The sequence below is a fragment of the Caenorhabditis briggsae genome (genome assembly GCF_000004555.2).
Source record: "Caenorhabditis briggsae complete genome, chrIII, whole genome shotgun sequence".
Classification (NCBI taxonomy): Eukaryota; Metazoa; Nematoda; class Chromadorea; order Rhabditida; family Rhabditidae; genus Caenorhabditis; species Caenorhabditis briggsae.
In genome coordinates, this window is record NC_013490.2 from 2,127,529 (window position 1) to 2,147,039 (window position 19,511).

Here is a 19,511-nt window from a genome sequence, read left to right on the forward strand (position 1 = left end):
TAAAAGAACCTTTAGCCTCCACTGGAGGAGTAACCAACCTAGAGATGCTGGGGACATGACGTGATCTGGAAGGAAGGGATCAGGGGTCTTATGTTGGGATCCAAGGGTTGTAAAGCTTTCCCAGAATACTGATAAGTCTCTGAATCCAGAACTTTCAGAATCTTGAAATTTGACAAAAAGTCAATTTTCGGAAATCGGAACCTACCGTAATCTGGATTACGGTAGTAAACGTCAATCTGAAGCATCTGGAACCGTCTAGAACCTTGTAGAGCCTTCTAGATGATCTAGCCATTCGAAACGTTCCAGAGCTTTTTAGATCCGTCCAGGATCCATCTAGAGACTTCTGGAACTTTCTAGGTCCTGCTGGAGCTTTTTGGGTTCTTCTGGAACAACCTCATAGATTCTTATAGATCCATCTAAAGACCATCCAGATCTTTCCAGGTTCACTGAGATCCGTTTAGAGAATTCTAGAACTCTCCGAAAGCTATATCGCCTTAACACGACTCCAATAAGTGTCATTTTCTGAGCCTTCTCTTCTGATTTTGACATTTATCTTTCCGTTTTCAGTTAGATCAAACTAGATAAAGACGCATATCCGGATGTTTCTGGTCTACAGTAATCCAGTCTTGCCATTACAACGCTTCCAGCTCCATGGTCATATTCGGATACTTCCAGAACGTTGTATATAATTCTAGATTCTTCCAAATACTTCCACGTCCTTCCAGGTTCTTCCAGATTCTTCCAGATTCTTTTAGATACTTCCAGAACGTCGTGTGCGCCTTTAAGTGCGCAAATCGTTTTGATTACGGTACTTCTAAGAAGACCTGATTGGTGTACGATGACCTTAAATCCCATCCCATTTCCGGATTGCTCATTTCACTATCAAATCAGAAATAACTCGGGGCATTTCCTCTTTCCCACACCTCTCCCCGATTCAAATTTCCTGTTGCTTCGGGATCTGATTTCAAATTTCTCATTTCCGATTCCAGGTGGAAAGGAGGTGTGAGAATATCAGAATCAGCTGGAGCAAGCTGATAACTCAGGAAATCAGACATCACCTTGAGCTATAATTTTGAGCCATTTTCGATTTGAAATGTGTCAATTCTGATTTCTAGATTTTAGGTTTGGAGAACCTTAGAAACAGCTGAACAAGAGCATTGAGAATCAAAGATCCAAAGTTCGTTCAGATCTCAAATTGACTCGAAAAGTGAAAGCTGTGAAACTTGGACTCTCTCGAGCATCAGATCAGGTCTACTGTAGATAAGGTTCACTGATTTTGAGCCATTCCTAAACAGCTCAGCTCAGAGTCCTGGTTAAGAGGAGGTATTGAGCCGAGGAACTTTCTAGGCTAGGCAGATCACAGATCAGAAGATCCTTTTTTATCCTATAACGCCTGAATAGCTCATATTCCTGCATTGCTCATATAACAGATCAGAGACCTGCAGGCAAAGAGCATGTGCTCCTTGCGGTAAGGAGCCTCTGCCTAATGAGCCGACCGCTGACTTCTACTCCTTCGCCTTATCTTGGTGTCAAATTATGAGCCAATTCCTAGACATCATCATCATCTTGCTGACTACGAGAGGTATTAATGAGCTATATTGACTTTATAAATAGCATGGACTCTCTCTCTCTCTCTGGCAAAACCTCCAGACATCATCATTTCGAAGCACCGTCAGCTTCTAGATGATTCAGTGAAAGCTGAAGATGTGTAGAGTGCAAGGCTGAGCAATAGGTTAGTTTGATTCTTCTAGAATCAGCTGTTTTCAGAGTCAATGCTTCAGATTTTCATGCTAGGCGTCTTCAAAAGCGCAGATTCCGAATTTCATATATTCAGATGCACCTGACATTTGCAGAGTCTTCAAAAGACCCAGATTCCAATTCTAGGTCTTCTGGGGTCTTTCAGAAACTTCCAGGACGTTGAAAATCGAAGAATGAGCACAGGAACCGAGAAAAATGACGAGGATTAGACTTGAAATTCGACATCAACCCGGTGCTTGGACCCATTCAACGAGTAGCCCTGATACTGTAGCCAGCTACAGTAACCACTCAGCGACACGTCTAGGCGCCGTTAAATGGATTCGATAGAGCGCAATTGCTTCTCAAATAGCGTTTCTCAGTGGAACCGAGTAGCTGAACGTTTTCTAGCTATTTTTGAAGGCCCAAACTTCAAATTTCCGGGTGCTAGAATATTCAGAAGAGTCTAGAAACGTCTGCCGAGCGTCTCGATCCTTCTAAATCCTTCTAGAGCCTTCCGGGACTTTCTGGAACCTCTGGAACTTTCTAGTCCCTTCTAGATCCTTCTACAAGCTTCTAGAACGTTCGAGAACCGTCTAGGACCTTCTAGACCCTTCCAGAACCGTCTAAGACCTTGCAGACCCATTTGGAGCAGTCCAGAACCTTCTAGAACCGTCTAGGACATTCTAGGCCCTTCCAGAACCTTCTAGAACCTTCTAGACCCTTCTACAACCTTCTAGGACCTTCCAGAATCATTTAGAGCAGTCTAGAACCTTCTAAAACCTTCTAGGCCCTTCCAGAACCTTCTAGAACCTTCTAGACCCTTCTACAACCTTCTAGGACCGTCCAGACCCACTTGGAGCAGTCCAGAACCTTCTAAACCCTCCTAGAACCATTCTAGAATCTTCTAGAATCTTCTAGACCCTAATCCATCCCAAAATACAGAAAAAGAACAAAAACATATTTGACAAAAAAAAAAGAAAACTGAGGTGTCTCTAGATGTCGAAAAGTTTAATTCTCTGGAAAAAAAAAGTGGGCGGAGCCAAAAGGGAGCACCTTCTTGCGTCGTATTCATACAGGATTGATTGCTGAAGAAGGGGGGATCATATCAAGGGAATTATAGACCTAATCATTATATCACTTATAAGAGAAAATTCCAATTTTTGCAAATTTTAAGCCTTTTTTAAGCCTAGAACAGTTAAAATAACATTTATTCAGGTGTATCACATGCTAAGCCCTATTTCAGAGTCTGCCAAAAAAAAGTCCGTTTCTGTGTGTGTCAGATGTCCAGATGTCTGAAAGTTAAAAAAAAAAAAGGAAACTGACTTTGAATTCCGCACTTCTCAGCCATGCACGATGATCGTCCGTCAGTTGTTGCATTCGTAGTCGAATCTGATGAAAAACCCCAAATTTGACAGTTTTAGACTCAAAATTCCATATTTTAAGGTCCGAAATTGAGATTTTGGGGACCAAAAATAACATATTTCTCTAGGCTTCCAAATAGGGGGGTTTCAATTCAAAAATGGGTGCATTTCTAGAGCCGAATAGTGGTATTTTCAGGTCCGGAAATTGCAAACTTTCGGCTCAAAATTTGGCATTTCTATTGCCAAAAAATGAGATTTTTCGGTCTGAATTTGACCTTTTTAGGCTCCAAAATTGAAATTTTTCGAACCAAATTTGACAATTTCCGACTCAAAATTCCGTATTTTAAGGCCCGAATTTGAGATTTTTAAGGACGAAAGTTGGTATTTTTTAGGTCTGAAACTGACATTTCTTTACCCGAATTTGTGACAATTTCAGGTTCAAAAATGGACAATTCTAGAGCCAAAAATTGGTAGTTTTGGGCTCAAAAAAGACGATTCCAGAGTCAAAAATCGGCTGCTTTTTCGGGGTCGGAATTTGACCATTTTTGAGCTTAAAAATTGGATTTACGGGCTCGAAAATTGCAAATTTCCAGCAAATTTCTGAGCTTTTTAGGCCTGAATTTGGCGTTTTTGAGACTTAAAATTGCGATTTTTCAGCCGTAAAATGAGCTTTCTGGACTTCAAATTAGGCAAAAAATTGACATTTTCAGACCATAGATTTCAAGATCTTTAGAGCCAACAATGACATTTTTAGGATCAAAAAAGGGATTTTCCGACACATTTCCAGCTGATTTCCACAGCCAATTTATGCGCTCACCATCATATCAACAGCCTTATCAACCTTCTCCCTCTGAATTTCGATGGCTTTCAATCGACAACTCTCGATTGTGATCTGCTGTAGACTCTGGATCAATTCGATTTTCCGATCAATCGATATTTGATATTTGATCTCGGCTTCCTCGAAATGAACGTAGGTACGCAGAAGACGTTCGTATTCTGTCTCCTGGAACATCTCCTCGATTTTCAGACCCCATGCAAGGGCGCGGCGGAAGTGATTGGGTCTGTGCGGAAATTGTAGTTTGAAGAGATTACTGTAGTTTTGAAGTTTCGAAATTTTCTGGATTACTGTAGTCAGGGATTACTGTAGATTTCCGAGCTTGAAATTAGTTCAAAGGATTACTGTCATTTCAGATATTGAGCTTTTTGGATTTCATGATTACTGTAGATTACTGTAGTTTTGTGATTTTCAATTTTCAACGAATTTTGAACCACGAGATTACTGTAGATTTGGAAAATTGAGATTCCTGGATTACTGTAGTTTTCAAAATTTCCAGATTTTTGGATTTCATGATTACCGTATTTTCTTTGTATTTTTCAATTTCGAAGATTACTGTAGTTTAGGATTACTAAAAGGTTTGAATTTTTGAAATTTTTTCATTCCAGGATTACTGTACTTTTGAAATTTTTCAATTTTCTGGATTACTGTAGTTTTCAATTCTGAAGATTCCTATACTTTGGAGACTACTGTAGATTCTCGGACTTGAAAATTCTCAAAAAAAATTTCGAAATTACTGTAACCCACATTACTGTAGATTACTGTAGTTTTCAAACTTGAAAATTTCGAGCTTACTGTAACTACAGTAAGCCCAGAATTTCTCAACTACAGTGATCCAAATGTGCTCTTTTCAATTCTACAGTAATCCTCACTAATTTAAGGATGAGCAATCGCTTCTAGGGTCAAAATTGCTCATTTTCCGCCATTTTTTCAACGAAAAACGACTTACCGTAACCTGCAATCGCGTTTTCCGACCCCATTCGTGAATCGAAACTTTCGAAATCTCCACCGCAAGTCTCGAAAGTTCAAAATAGGAACTTAAAACTTTGAACTACAGTAATCCCAGCTGCCTATGTTCAAACCTACCGCAGTCTACAGGAACCCTAGTCAGTTTAAGGCTGAGCACTCGGTCCAGAATGCTTTTTCTGGGCTCAAAATTGCTCATTTCGTTTGATTTTCCCTACAGTAAGCTACAGTAATCCTAAAATTCCCGTTTTTCAAGTCAAAATCAATCTATTGAAAGCTGAGCAATCGCTCTGGGGGGCTCAAAATTCCTCATCTTGCCTCGAAATTGCTCATTTCGGCCCGCTTTTTTTTAAATGATATCACAAATTTAAGGCTGAGCAATCGCTTCTAGGGTCAAAATTGCTCATTTTCCGCCATTTTTTCAACGAAAAACGACTTACCGTAACCTGCAATCGCGTTTTCCGACCCCATTCGTGAATCGAAACTTTCGAAATCTCCACCGCAAGTCTTGAATTCCGAAATTCCGTCGTTTTTTCTTATTTTCTCGTCTCTTTGCCATCTTCTCGGCCACCTTTTTCCTGGTTTCCGGGTCGAATTTAATCAAAATTTTCAGTTTTTGACCCGTTTTTCTCGCATTTCCAGTCGTTTTCAACCCGTTTTTCATTGATTTGTGCCTATTTTCGATTGATTTAACCCGTAATTTTTGATTATTTCCTAGTAGAAGAACCCGTTGTCGCAGTGCTCGATACTTCTCCAGAATCCGCGCATTTCGCTCATATCGATTTTTGTGATAATCGATCGCTGATTGTCGCCGTTGCTCCAGTGCCAGCAGCACCTTTTTCGTCTTTTTCAGCAGATTCTCTCGATCGATCGATGATTGATTGATTGTTGAGACGACGAGACGCATCGTTAGACGGTGGCGGGAGACCAGCATTTTCATCATTAACTGCAACAAAATGGAGGGTTTTTGGCTGAAAATGGCCTAAAATTGGCTAAAAATGGTTTAAAATTAGTTGAAAATAGCCTAAATTAGCTGAAAATCGTCTTAAATAGACTGAAAATGGCCAAAAATTGATGAAAATGGCCTAAACTAGGCTGTAAAACGTCTTAAATAGGCTGAAAATGGCCGAAAATTGGCTAAAAATAGCCTAAAATTGTCTGAAAATGAGCCAAAATGACTGAAAATGAAAAATCGCTATTTTCAAGCTTTAAATTCCAGATTTCGACCTGAAATCATCAGTTTTTTTTGGGGTCGAAATAGCTCCTAATTCAAGAATGAGCAATCAGCGAAAAATCAAAATTGGCTGAAAGTAGAATACCTCAATTTAGCTCATTAAGTGCTTCAAAATGAGCCCAAACTCGACTAGTTTAGCTCAACTTTGAGTTTTGACCTACCAAACCGCGACGCGACCGCGCCGCGTTGGTCAATTTTCAAATTTGACCGAACATAGTCGTGTTTGGGCTCATTTTGAAGCTCGCGGTCTTGCAAACTCAAATGTTTCTGTTTCCAGGGATTACTGTAGTTCATTTTTGAGATAAAAATGACATAAATTGTCCAAAAATAAGGTTTTTTGAGCCAAATTTTCAGAATTTTAACCTCAACAATATCGTATTCCTTCTTCACCGCCGCAATCAACGTCTCCAATTCATTTTCCCATCGATCTAGCTCAATTTCAGTCGCCTCTTCTTCCTTTCGAAATTCCGCGTGTTTTTGAAAATCCGCAGCGATCGATGAGTACTCTTCCAGGGTGTCGAATGCTGAAAAAGCCATTTTTGGAGGTCTGAAAGTGGGCGGAGCCTAATTTCAACAAAAAAATAAAAATTTCCCGCATTTGATTACCCCGAGGTTCATGTTTTAAAGCAGATCCCATCACTTTGAAAATATAGGCTCCGCCCACTTTTTGCAATTTCGCCGCACGCTTTTCGTTTCACCCCTTTAAAGTAGAGATTTTGAGCTGAAAATTTGGGAAACCAGGTTTTGGAATACGCTGATTATCATGAAATTGATAATTTTTAAAATTTTCTTGATTTTCAGAAACATTTTCAGACAAAATTTTCGAATCGCTGTAACTCCGCCCATTTTGGTCCTAGAGTGTCGAAATTGAAACGTACCACAGTCCCCAGTGGCCTTAATGATCTCCTCAACCCTCCTGCCAGCCGTCTCGAATGCATCCGAATTCTCCCGATCAATGTGTGCATTCTCATTTTGCTTCTGTATCCTGATCTCCTCATCCAGCCGATTGATCTCCCTTCTCATCGATTTCTGCTCCTCAGATGCACCTTTAACCCTTTCCAGTGCTTTTTCACATTGCAATCTCCAGAAGTCCTCTATGACGTCTTCTTGGCGAAGGGAGCAAGCTAGTTCGTAGCGCTGAAAAGAGTATTTTCGAAAAGTGAGTACTGTAGAAGCTACAGTAATCCCATATCTCGATTCAGCTTATCGCGAGCTTTGAAACGAGCCCAAACACGGCTAGTTTCCCTCAATTTTGAGTTTTGACCTACGCGGCGCGGTTTGGTAGATCAAAACTTAAAGTTGAGCTAAACCAGTCGTGTTTGAGCTTATTTTGAAGCGCTCAATGAGCTGAAGCGAGATATGCCACTTTCGAAAAGTTCTGATCGATGTGAACCGATTTTCAGAAATTTCAAAATTTAGAAAATTTTTGAAAAATGATCCGTTTTTCAAGTATGAAGCTTCAAAATGTCTAAAAATCATTTCAAGTTGCTCAGGACAAAAATCAAAAAAGTTTGCCACCGAGTGGAATCGAACTCGGGTGTCAGATTGGTAGTGTAAAATCCCACTGAGCCACTTGGACATTTTTCTTAAAAAACGTTTCTGGGTCATTTTTCCTCGAAAAATCAAATTTTCGTGTCATTTTCCGCTATTTACAGCCATTTCAGCCTATTTCATACAAAAAAATTTTTCAATGACAAAAAAATGTTTTGACCACAGGTGGGAGTCGAACCTGGGTCGTCAGATTGGTAGTTCCAAAAGTTCCAAAACGTCTAAAAATCATTTCAAATTGCTCAGCACCAAAATCAAAAAGGTTTGCCACCGAGCGGAATCGAACTCGGGTCGTCAGGTTGGAGCTTAAATCCCACTGAGCCACTTGGACATTTTTCTAGAAATCGTCATTTTTGCTCGTTTTTCAGCGTTTTTGGGGCTATTTCCCCTCGAAAAATCAGATTTTCGGGTCATTTTTAGCCATTTTTAGGCGTTTAAAGCCAAAAAAACCCACCTTCATATCATCAAAACTGGCAAAAGTGAGCAATGCGTGATCATCCAGAATGAATTCCTCCATGAACGGGATCGGCTCTTCTCTTATATCGATTCCTTTCTCGAATTCGTCAATTCGCTCGGGTGGCGGTTGAAATCGACACGAGACACCGTCGAATCGATTCCGAAGACGTACCGTCTCGTTTCGCCGGGATCTTTTGGAGCGAATCTGAAAGTTTAGGCTTTGAAATGCTGAAAATCATAATTTTCAGCTTCAAATTGGTCAAAAAAAGGCTGCTTTTCTGGCCATTTCATTTTCAGACTTTTAAAGCCAAATTTAAAGTCAATTTTAACAATTTTCAATTGCGTTTTCTATGTTTTTTTTTTCATGGAAAAAATTCGATTTTTCGGTTCATTTTCAGACGAAAACCCGCCCACTTTATACCACAAAAATGACAATTTCCGTGTCATTTTTCATTGAAAATTCCAATTTTTCAGTCGATTTTCAGTCAAAAAATCCACTTTATGGCCCAAAAATGATATTTTTTTGATGATTCTCAGTCGAAAAATTGGGTTTTTCGGGTCATTTTCAGACTTTGAAAATCAAAATTTCGCTATTTTCAGTCAATTCGGACCATTTTATAGCTATTTCAGACGATTTCAGTGGTTTTTTCAGATCAATGTTTTTCATTTTCTAGGCTATTTCAGAGCTATTTAGCCACTTTCAGACCCATCTGGACCCTTTTACACGCTTCTAAGCGCGTTTCCAGCGTTTTCTGTGTCATTTTCAGTCGAAAAATCTGATTTTTTAGCCTAAAACCCACCTATAATAACCTCTTCCAACCCCCAATTGTCCTTATCATTTCCTTTATTTTCAAATTCAAATTTTCTGAGATTTTTCGATTTTTAGACTATTTTCAGGTCTTTTTTGTCAGTTTTAACTATTTTAGGGCTATTTCAGTCGATTTCAGTCATTTTCAGACCAATTTTCTGCGTTTTCTACGTCATCTCTTATGGAAAAATGATGATTTTTGGTCATTTTTCATCGAAAAATTCGATTTTTCGGTTCATTTTCAGACTGTTTTAGGGCTATTTTAGCCAATTTCAGCCTCATCTGGACCCTTTTACACGCTTCTAAGCGCGTTTCCAGCGTTTTCTGTGTCATTTTCAGTCGAAAAATATCCAATTTTTAAGCCTAAAACCCACCTTATACCCTCTTCCAACCCCAATTGTCCTTATCATTTCCTTAATTTGCCACGTCATTGGCTTCCAGAGCTTCGACAACTTCTGCTCGGCAGTCTCCTTGAATTTGACCCGTTTTTCGCACGATTGCTCATCCTTAATTTCCGTTTTGATCTCTTTTTCTTCGTCTTCTTCCAGCTTTATCCTATTATTTACATGGCGATTTCGTCTATTTTTCAGATTTTTCAGATTTTCAGACGGTTTTTGAAATTTTTGAGGAGCTGAAGACGTTGACGGCGTCGACGATGACATATGGTGACGATTGTTGGTGACGGAAATCTGAAAAAAAAATGCTAATTTTAAGGCTGAAAATTGTGATTTTAAGCCCAAATTTGGCTAAAATTTCCAGATTTTCAGACAATTTTCAGCCATTTTTGAGTCAAAAACCGCAAAAAATGGTCATTTTCAGCTAAAGATTTGAACCAATTCATGGTCATTTTTCTAGAATTTTAGGCTGAAAATAGGCTGAAAATCGTCTAAAAATGCCAAAATTTGTCATAAATGGACTATTTTTGTCAAAAAAATCGCAAATTTTCAGATTTTCAGCCAATTCTAGGCTCTTTTCAGTCACTTTAAGGCCATTTTCAGCCAATTTTAAGCTATTTTAAGTCAATTTTGAGTCTTTTTCAGCCATTTTTAGGCCATTTTCAGTCAATTTTAGGCCATTTTAAGTCGATTTTAGGCCATTTTCAGTCATTTTTAGGCAATTTTAGGCCATTTTCAGCCAATTTAAGGCCATTTTCAGTCATTTTTAGGCAATTTTAGGCCATTTTCAGCCAATTTAAGGCAATTTTTAGTCAATTTTAGGCCATTTTAAGTCGATTTTAAGTCATTTTCAGTCGATTTTAGGCCATTTTCAGTCATTTTTAGGCAATTTTAGGCCATTTTCAGCCAATTTAAGGCAATTTTTAGTCAATTTTAGGCCATTTTAAGTCGATTTTAAGTCATTTTCAGTCATTTTTAGGCAATTTTAGGCCAATTTTAGGCCATTTCAAGTCGATTTTAGGCCATTTTCAGTAAATTTCGGGCCATTTTCAGCCAATTTTAGGCCATTTGAGGTCGATTTTAGGCCATTTTAAGTCGATTTTAAGCCACTTTCAGTCAATTTTAGGATATTTTCAGTCAATTTTAGGTCATTTTCGGCCAATTTTAGTCAATTTTTAGACAATTTTAGGCCATTTTAAGTCGATTTTAGGCCATTTCAAGTCGATTTTAGGCCATTTTCAGTCATTTTTAGGCAATTTTAGGCCATTTTCAGCCAATTTAAGGCCATTTTCAGACAATTTTAGGTCATTTTCAGCGAAAATTCCCACTTACCATTTGCATATTCTCCTCTAATTCTTCCACTTTGACCTCCTCCTCTTCTTTCACTTCCTTTTTCACTTCTTTGTGCTCTTTCCTTAGGCTCCGCCCCCTTTCATCCTCAAATTCCTCAATTTTCACTTCTTTTTTGGTCCATTTTGAGTCCGAAGACGTCGTCACGTCATCTGATTTCACGTCTTCTGAGAAGTGCACATGTTTTTCTGGCATTTCCGCGGATTTTTTGACATTTTTCAGCGCTTTTTTGGATTTTTGAGATTCTGAAGATTCCGAAGACGTCGACGTCTTCTGGAGACACTTCACGTCTTCTAATTCGTCTTCTGAATCCGTTGGGGGCGTCTTTTGGAGATTCTGGAGATTCCTACGACGACGTTTCCAAATTTCGTGGCGAATTCGATTACGGTAGTGGGTGATCTGGAAATTGTTGAAAAATCAAAAACTACAGTAATCCAATTTAAAGCTGAGCAATCCCCGAAAATGGCACTTTTTGGGGCTCGAAATTGCTCATTTTTTCTGTCAAAAGCTACAGTAATCCTCAAATTTTTGATATTTTTCTCAACTTTCAAAATCTACAGTATCTAATGCTACAGTAGTTTGAACTTTTTACATTTCCAAAACTACAGTAACTCAGTGAATTACTGTAGAGATCGAAATCAAAGCTGAGCAATCCCCGAAAATGGCACTTTGTCGGGTCAAAACTGCTCATTTTTCCTGAAAGTAGCTACAGTAATCCTCAAAATTCAAAGTCTACAGTAATCTAGTTTCTCGAAATTTGAATTGCGAGAAATCTACAGTAATCCAAAACGTTTTTTCAAGTCAAACCCATCAAATTTAAGGCTGAGCAATCCCCTTTCCGTGTCGAAATTGCTCATTTTTGTCCATTTTTTTGGGCCAAAAAACCTTTAAAATGTCAATTTTAAGCTGAGCAATCGCTCAAAACAGTACGTTCAGGGTCGAAATTGCTCATTTTTGTCCAATTTTTTCAGTCAAAACCCCTTCAGGCATTACCATTTTTATCCTTTTTTGAAATTTTCGAAAGCTCATCCGATCCGATGCCTCCAATTGCTCATCTCTAATTGCTCTGGCCTCCTCTTGCTGTCTGCGTCTCTCCAATTCCCGATCTCTCTCCTCGTAGACACCAGCGAATGTTGGATAACGAATTGGGGGCTGAAAATGGGGGACAATTTAAGCATGAGCAATAATCATTTTTTGACTGAAAATGACCCAAAAAATCGTCATTTTTGGGCTAAAATTGGCCTAAAAAGTCCAGAAATAGTGATTTTTGAGTCAAATTTTCTGAAATTTAAAGCTGAGCAATCTACCAAAAACTTACAGGTTTTGGCTTATAAACTGGAAGCGAGGTGACAAATTCTCTCAGAATTTTCTTCTCATCTGTCATTTTTCGAAATTTATGGTCCACATTTTGACGATCGTATCGCTTTGTGCGTTGTCCGTTCTTTTCCGCGGTCTGGAAAAAAAATGGAATTGAAAGATACAGTAATCCAGAGGGGGGTACTGTAGATTTGGAGAGTTTTTTAGGAGCTACAGTAGTCCTACTACAGTAGCCCATAGCTTCCAAAATGATGGAATTTTAGGAAACTGTAATCCAGGGATACTGTAGTTTCGGATGCAATATTATACAGCGGCAAAAACTACAGTAATCCTATGGAAATTAGCATTTTTCTAGAAAATACAGTAATCTAGGAATACGGTAGATTTGTTGGGATGCACAGGATCTACAGTTATCCTGACACTATTTTTTGAAAGTTGAATTTTTTTTTTTGGATTACTGTAGTTTCAGTTTGAAGCAAGAGAACCACAGTAGTCTGGATATATTTGAATTTAGAGGGGTACTGTAGATTAGAATTACATGGAGTTACAGTAACCCAGACTACAGTAATTTAGGGATACTGTAAATTTGGATTCCACGGAATTGCGCAGATCCAAACTACAGTAATCCTATTGAAACTCAATTTTTTAATACAGTTAGGGGTACTGTATGTTTCGAATTCAAAGGATCTACAGTAATCCACGTAGCTTTTTACATTTGGAACTTGTGAAGAATACAGTAACCCTACAGTAACACATAGCTTCAAAAAACTGAAATTTAACAAATCTACAGTAATCCAGGGATATGGTATATTCTAATCTGGCAGAGCTACAGTAATCCTACAGTACGCTTAATTTCAAAAATTGGAATGTTCCCAAATCTACTGTAATCCAGAAGTGCTGTTGATTTGATTTTCAAATATCTACAGTAACCCTACTTGAGATTATTGTAGTTTCAAAAACAAAAGCTACAGTAACCTTGGTAAATTTTAATTTCAAGGAACTACAGTAGCCCTACAGTAACTTGGACACGTTTTCAGAGATTAGGACCTACAATAATTCAAACTACAGTACTCCTAGCACTATAGTAACCCTGGAATACTGTAGTTCTTCAAGGTTTCAAGGAGGATCTACCGTAGTCCTACTGTCACCCAGAGATTCAAACACTGGATTTTGATCAATCTACAGTAATCCAGGAGTACTGTAAGTTTTAAAAATTTTGGATTACTTTAGATTTGTAGCGAAAATACAGTAATCCAACAAAACAAAAGAGAAGAAGCTAAAGTAATCCAGGGTTACTGTAGATTTGGAGGGGCTGTAGTAATCTTACAGTAACCCCCAAACTACAGTAATCTAGGCCTAAAAATTCAAAAATTGCCGTTTTTTGGCTTCAAAATGTCATTTTCTGGGCAGCTTTTGGCTCGAAATTCCACTTCTTTTCCAGCCCCTTACCGTAACCCGGGATTACTGTAGATTCAACTGTCTAAAAAGACCTAAATTGCTAATTTTAGGCTCGAAATTCCTACTTTTTGGGGCATTTTGGACCATTTATCCCGATTTTCTCATCTTTTCGACGTATTTTTGCCCCCAAACTACAGTAATCTAGACCTTGGAATTGCCAAAATTGCTATTTTTGGGCTCAAAATGTCATATTTTCGGGTCATTTTTCCCGATTTTTTCACTTTTTGGGGGTATTTTTTGCTCAAAATTCCCACATTTCCAGGTCATTTTGAGCCATTTTTCATAGTTTTTTTTTTGGCTCCAAACATCCATTTTTCAGTTTTTTTTCAGGTGATTTTGTCTGGAAAGTTCCTCATTTCCAGGTTGTTTTGGACCATTTTTCATCATTTTTCCACCCAAAAACTGCTATAATTTATGATTTTTTGAGCAATTTTCGGTCATTTTGAACCATTTTTCATCGATTTTTCATCGATTTTTCCACTTTTTGGCAATATTTTCGGCTCAAAATTCCCACTTTTCTAGGTCATTTTGAACCATTTTCATCGATTTTTCCACCAAAAAATCGCTCAAAAACTCACCAAGACGAGCAGATACTGATAACCCTGCTGCTCACAACCCTTCTTCTCGACCACAGTCCATTCTTTGTGTTGAAATCGGAATTGCTGGCTGATTTCCAGCGAGAAGTCGCCCGCCGATTTCTCAATTTGTTCGAAATGTTGAACATTGGCCTTGTTGTTCAGGTACGTCTCCCATTGCTCATCCTCTTCCGCCTCCTTTTGAAGTTTTTCTGAAATTTTAGACTCTTAAAAATCTGTATTTTTGAACTTTTAAAGTCATTTTTAGCTCAAAAAACTGAGCATTTCAACCCCAGAATGCTTGAAATTTTACAAATTTTGGCTTCAAAATCCCTATTTTTAGACTTTTCGGGGCATTTTTTGGTCAAAAATGAGCATTTTTCAACTGATTTCGAGCCAAATTCGCGTCTTTAATCCCCATTTTCAGCCCAAAAATGACAATTTCCGGGTCATTTTAAGTCAAAATTTTGCAAATTTTTGCCATTTTCAGCTTTTTTCACTGATTGCTCATGCTTAGAATACGATTTTTAATGATTATTGGCTTAAAATTGGCAACTTTCAGTTAGAAAAATCGCATTTTCAGGTCTACAGTAATCCAGAATTTTCTGGTTTTTAGGGAGTCTAATTTTCAGATTTTTAAAGATTTTTTGGGTCAAAGTTATCGATTTTTATGAATTTTCAGGCTAAATTTTTAGATCTTCAAGATTTTCAGCCAGAAATATTGCGATTTTCAGAGTTTTAGGTCGGTGTTTTTTTTTTCGATTTTTGCGGTCCAAAATAACAATTTTCACGAATTTTCAGATTTTTGATTTTTTCAGGTCACAAATTTTAGATTTTCAAAATTTTCAGCCAGAAATTTTAGATTTTCAAGATTTTCAGCCAGAAATTTTAGATTTTCAAGATTTTCAGCCAGAAATTTTAGATTTTCAAGATTTTCAGCCAGAAATTTTAGATTTTCAAGATTTTCAGCCAGAAATTTAAAAAAATTTCAGATTTTCCTTTTTTTTTTTTGGCTGAAATTCTGCGATTTTCAGAGTTCTAGGTCGGATTTTCAGATTTTTAATGGATTTTTAAGCCTAAAATTCACAATTTTCAGACATTTTTAGCTCAAAAATTAAAAGTTTTTTCTAGATTTTAAATGTTTTTAGAGAAATTTTAAGCCAATAATTATTTTTCAGGTCAAAAATTCAAGATTTTCAGATTTTCCGAGCCAAATATAGTGATTTTTAAGGTACTTAGGGTCAAAATTATCGATTTTGTATGAATTTTCAGAATTTTCGGATCAATAATGTTATTTTTTCATGATTTTCAAATGGCAAAAATTTCAGATTTTTTGCGATTTTTAGAATTTTAGGTTGAATTTCTTGATTTTTTTCTGGGGTTTTTATGTTAAAAACCCTCAAAAACCCTTACTTTTCCACTGTAATTTGGTCCTATTCTCCTCCAGCTTCTGTCTCCAAATCCACATCTTCCAATTGCTCAAATCCACGTGGCACTCGAATTTCCGGATCAAATTTTTGCGAAGAATTCGAATTCGCGGCCGAATTCGTCGCAGCTTTTCATCCAAACGAATTCGGCGCGAAATTCGAATTTTCGAGTTGCGCGATCGACAAAAATCAATCATTCGGTGATTTTTGGTCCGTGGAAGACGTCGGAATCGCCGTTTTTTCGGTTTTCGAGACGATTTTTGGTGGGTTACTGTGAGAATTGCTCGTTTTTTCGATATTTTTGGACGATTTTTGGGGATTTCGAGGGTTTCTGGCCGGTTTTGATTGATGGGTTCCGTTGGGATGAAGGTGGATTCGATTGGCTGAAAAATTTAGGGAAAATTACAGTAATCCTGAAGATTAAAAACTGGAAAAATCTACAGTAACCCTATGAAAAATTCCATTCTTTTTTGAATTCGAATTTTTTGAACTACAGTAACCTGAAAATTTGGAAAACTTGGGTGAAATTTAAAAGAAAAAAGAAACTACAGTAATCTTAGAATCTCAATTTCTGTCTATTTTTGAAAGGATTACTGTAGACTTTTTTAAATTCGAAAATCTACAGTATTCCTGGGATCGAAAAATTGAAAAATTAAGAAAGCGACAGTAATCTACAGTAATCCATTTAAAATTTAAACTTTGAAAATTCCTTTTTTTTTTTGAAAGGATTACTGTAGTTATGGAAATTGGAAAAAAAATTAAAAACTACAGTAATCCTCAGTTTTCAGAATTTCAGATTTACAAAAAAAAACTACAGTAATCTTGAAATATCAAAATTTCGAAAAATTGGAAATTACAGTAATCCTGAAAGGGTGGAATTTCGAAAAAATTGAAAAGCTACAATAATCTACAGTAATCCTTTGAAAAATGCGATAATTCTATTTTTTAAAGGAATACTGTAGTTAAATTTTTTGATATTGCGGGATTACTGTAGTTACAGTCAGAAACTACAGTAATCCTCAGTCGTCAGAAAATTTCAGATTTACAAAAAGGATCTACAGTAAAAAAAAAAAATCGTGGAATGTCATTTTTCCAATTTTCGAAATTTGAAGGATCTACAGTAATCTTGAAATTCAAAGTCGGAAAAATTGAAAATCTACAATAATCTACAGTAATCCATTCTTGTTTTGGTTTTGGAATTTTCATTTTTCTGGACTACTGTAGTTACAGTAGGTCTAAAACTGTGGAAAAAAAACTACAGTAATCCGGAAACCAAAAATGTCAAAATTTGAAAAACTACAGTAATCCTACATTAACCCAAAAATTATAAAGCTCTACAAAAATCTACAGTAATCCGAGAATCTCAATTTTCCAAACCTACAGTAATCCTGAAAACGCTAAAGTTCTGAAACTCGAGAAATACAATGATCTACAGTAATTTTAAGCTACAGTAATCCTCGAAATTAGGAATTTCTACAAAAAAAGCTACAGTAATCCTCGAGATTTCGAAAATTCGAAAATTCTATTTTCAGGATTACTGTAGATTTTCGAAATCGCGCTTGTTTTTTAACTACCGTAATCCTGGAATCTCAACTAGCCCAAATCTACAGTAATCCTGAGATTCCAAGATTTCCGAATTTTAAAAAACTACAGTAATCCGAGAATTTAAAAAACCCTTTAACAAAATCTACAGTAATATTGGAATCCAAAAACTTCAAAGTTTGAAGATCTACAGTAACCCAGAGCTACAGTAACCCAAAAAAAACTCTGTTTTTGCTCATTTTTGTCCGTTTTTCATGATTTCTGACTCAATTTTTCAAATTTCAAGCTCAATTTTCATGATTTTTGGCTCAATTTTCATGATTTTTAGCTCAATTTTCATGCTTTTTGGTCCATTTTCCATGATTTTTGGCTCAATTTTCTTGATTTTTGGCTCAATTTTCATTATTTTTGGTCCATTTTTCATGATTTTTGGCTTATTTTCATGCTTTTTAGCTCATTTTTCATAATTTTCGGCTCAATTTTCAGAGTTTTCTGCTAATTTTTTATGATTTTCGGCTCAATTTTCATGATTTTTGGCTCATTTTTATTGACTTTTCCCGCTTTTTTCCCCACAAAATACCTCATTTTTCAGCTGGAAATCCTCCAAATCCACCTCTCCATTCCAATTTTTTGGCATTCGACTCATCGAAGCGACGCCTTGTCTTGTCGTTTCAAAAACCGCCTTTTTAACAGATTTCTCTTTGAGTAGACCGAAAATTCTCAAAAATTCGGCTCTTTTCTGATCGATGAGTACGATGGAACGCATTGCTCGTTGGGAGACACGCCATCCGACTTGATATGATGCATACTTGGGTAATTCCAGGTTTTCTGCAACAAAATTGGGCATTTTTGAGGGTTTTAGAGCCAAAAAATGGGGATTTTCAGAGATTTTCAGCTTAGAAAATGGTAAATTTCATCGTTTTTTTTTGAGCCAGAAATTGAGATTCTCAGAGATTTCAGCGCTGAAAATTTAGAATTTTCATGAATTTTTGGCCCAAAATCTGATATTTATATAGTTTTTAAAGTCAAAAATTGAGATTTTGAGATATTTTAGGCTTTGGAAATAGGATTTTCACCATTTTTGACCCCAAAAATAGGAGTTTTTCTTAGATTTGAAGCCAAAAATTCAAAAAAAAATCGCTGAAAATCGGGGATTTTCAGCGATTTTAGGTCCAAAAAATTGTATTTTTCAAGTTTTTGAAGCCAAAAATTCAATTTTAAAAATATTTTTTTTTGTTTTAAAACACTTTTTTTGAAAATTTCAGCGATTTTCGAGCTCAAAATTATAGATTTGGATAGATTTTAGTGCTGAAAAATGGTATTTTTCATAGTTTTGAAGGTAAAAATTCAGCGAAAATTTGAAAATTTGGATTTTTTCAGCGATTTTTAACCTAAAAATTGTATTTTTCTAGTTTTTGAAGGCAAAAACTCAAAGTTTTGAGCTGAAATTTCAAAAATTCCGAGCAATTTCAATGTGAAAAATTGAAAATGGATTTTTCAGATTTTTTTAGCTGAAAAATCCGATATTTCTATGGATTTTCCTTCGAAAAAATGAATTTTTTAGTCCTAGAAACTCAAAATTTCAGCAATCCTCAGCTGATTTCAGCTGGAAGCATATTTTTTGTATTTTGAGGATTTTTAATCAATATTTTTGCTTTCTACGAGTTTTTTCAACCCGAAAATTCAGATTTTTTGAGTCTTAAATACCCAAATTTCAAATTTGAAGCTTTTGAAATATTGATTTTTTATGAAAATTTGAATTTTTTCAGATTTTAACACTTTTTTCCAAATTTTTGCAAACACTCACTAGTAATATAATCAACATGATGACATTTCGTGTTATGCAATCGAAACGGTGTCTTCATCGGGGGATTTATCCGGGGAGGTGGGAAGAATATCCGAAATTCCTCGTCTTTTTTCTTTCTTCTCCCCCGTTTCGGCTTATTTTTCGCATTTTTCCCGGGTTTCGGACCTCTTTTGGCTTTTGGCTTTGCTGGAGACACTCTGGAAAAAATTTAAGAATTTTTTAAAAATATTTTTTTTTTGAAAATCGCCGAAAAACCAACTTTTGAGCGGGAGTTTCGAATTCTGTGTCGCTCTGAAAATGGGGAAAATCATTTGAATCAAATAAAAACCCAAAAAACTCACTGTCGCCGACGAATCTGACCGTTTCAGCGCCTTTTTTGGCTTCATTGTCTGAAAAAATCGATTTTATGGGTTTTTGGGGGTTTAGACCAGATTTTTCCATGTTAAAATACTCAAAAACAGCTTAATTCCATGGGAAAAATGTACAAAACTGGAAAAATTTCAGAAAATCTGGAAATTTTGTGCTTTTTCGCGCTGAAACTCCATTTTAGCGGGGTTCAAATTTCAAATATTAGAGATTCGCAACGATGCTCCGCTATCCCGCCCCCGCTAAACAATGCGCGGGCGGGATAGCGGAGTGTCGTAGTTGATAGAAAATTCATTAATTCCGACCTATTTTCTGTCTAAATTCATGGT

The 19,511-nt window shown here is 36.6% G+C and overlaps 1 protein-coding gene across 1 annotated transcript in view; it reads right to left on the reverse strand.

The window, feature by feature from the left end:
• Window positions 1-19,202, reverse strand: part of CBG11745 — a gene marked incomplete at both ends in the record, with an annotated part of 19,304 nt that extends 102 nt beyond the window's left edge. Inside the window, 19 exons of the mRNA XM_045243449.1 lie at window positions 1-161; window positions 206-245; window positions 924-1,031; window positions 3,910-4,101; window positions 4,883-4,970; window positions 5,340-5,881; window positions 6,497-6,657; window positions 7,012-7,270; window positions 8,136-8,342; window positions 9,320-9,634; window positions 10,673-11,089; window positions 11,684-11,842; window positions 12,009-12,143; window positions 14,044-14,252; window positions 15,454-15,850; window positions 17,590-17,837; window positions 18,817-19,013; window positions 19,076-19,107; window positions 19,158-19,202. The exon at window positions 1-161 is cut by the window's left edge and continues 102 nt beyond it. Coding sequence (XP_045094641.1) covers window positions 1-161; window positions 206-245; window positions 924-1,031; window positions 3,910-4,101; window positions 4,883-4,970; window positions 5,340-5,881; window positions 6,497-6,657; window positions 7,012-7,270; window positions 8,136-8,342; window positions 9,320-9,634; window positions 10,673-11,089; window positions 11,684-11,842; window positions 12,009-12,143; window positions 14,044-14,252; window positions 15,454-15,850; window positions 17,590-17,837; window positions 18,817-19,013; window positions 19,076-19,107; window positions 19,158-19,202 — 3,912 coding nt within the window. The remainder of the gene's footprint in view (window positions 162-205; window positions 246-923; window positions 1,032-3,909; window positions 4,102-4,882; window positions 4,971-5,339; window positions 5,882-6,496; window positions 6,658-7,011; window positions 7,271-8,135; window positions 8,343-9,319; window positions 9,635-10,672; window positions 11,090-11,683; window positions 11,843-12,008; window positions 12,144-14,043; window positions 14,253-15,453; window positions 15,851-17,589; window positions 17,838-18,816; window positions 19,014-19,075; window positions 19,108-19,157) is intronic.
• Between the last annotated feature and the right edge of the window lie 309 nt (window positions 19,203-19,511).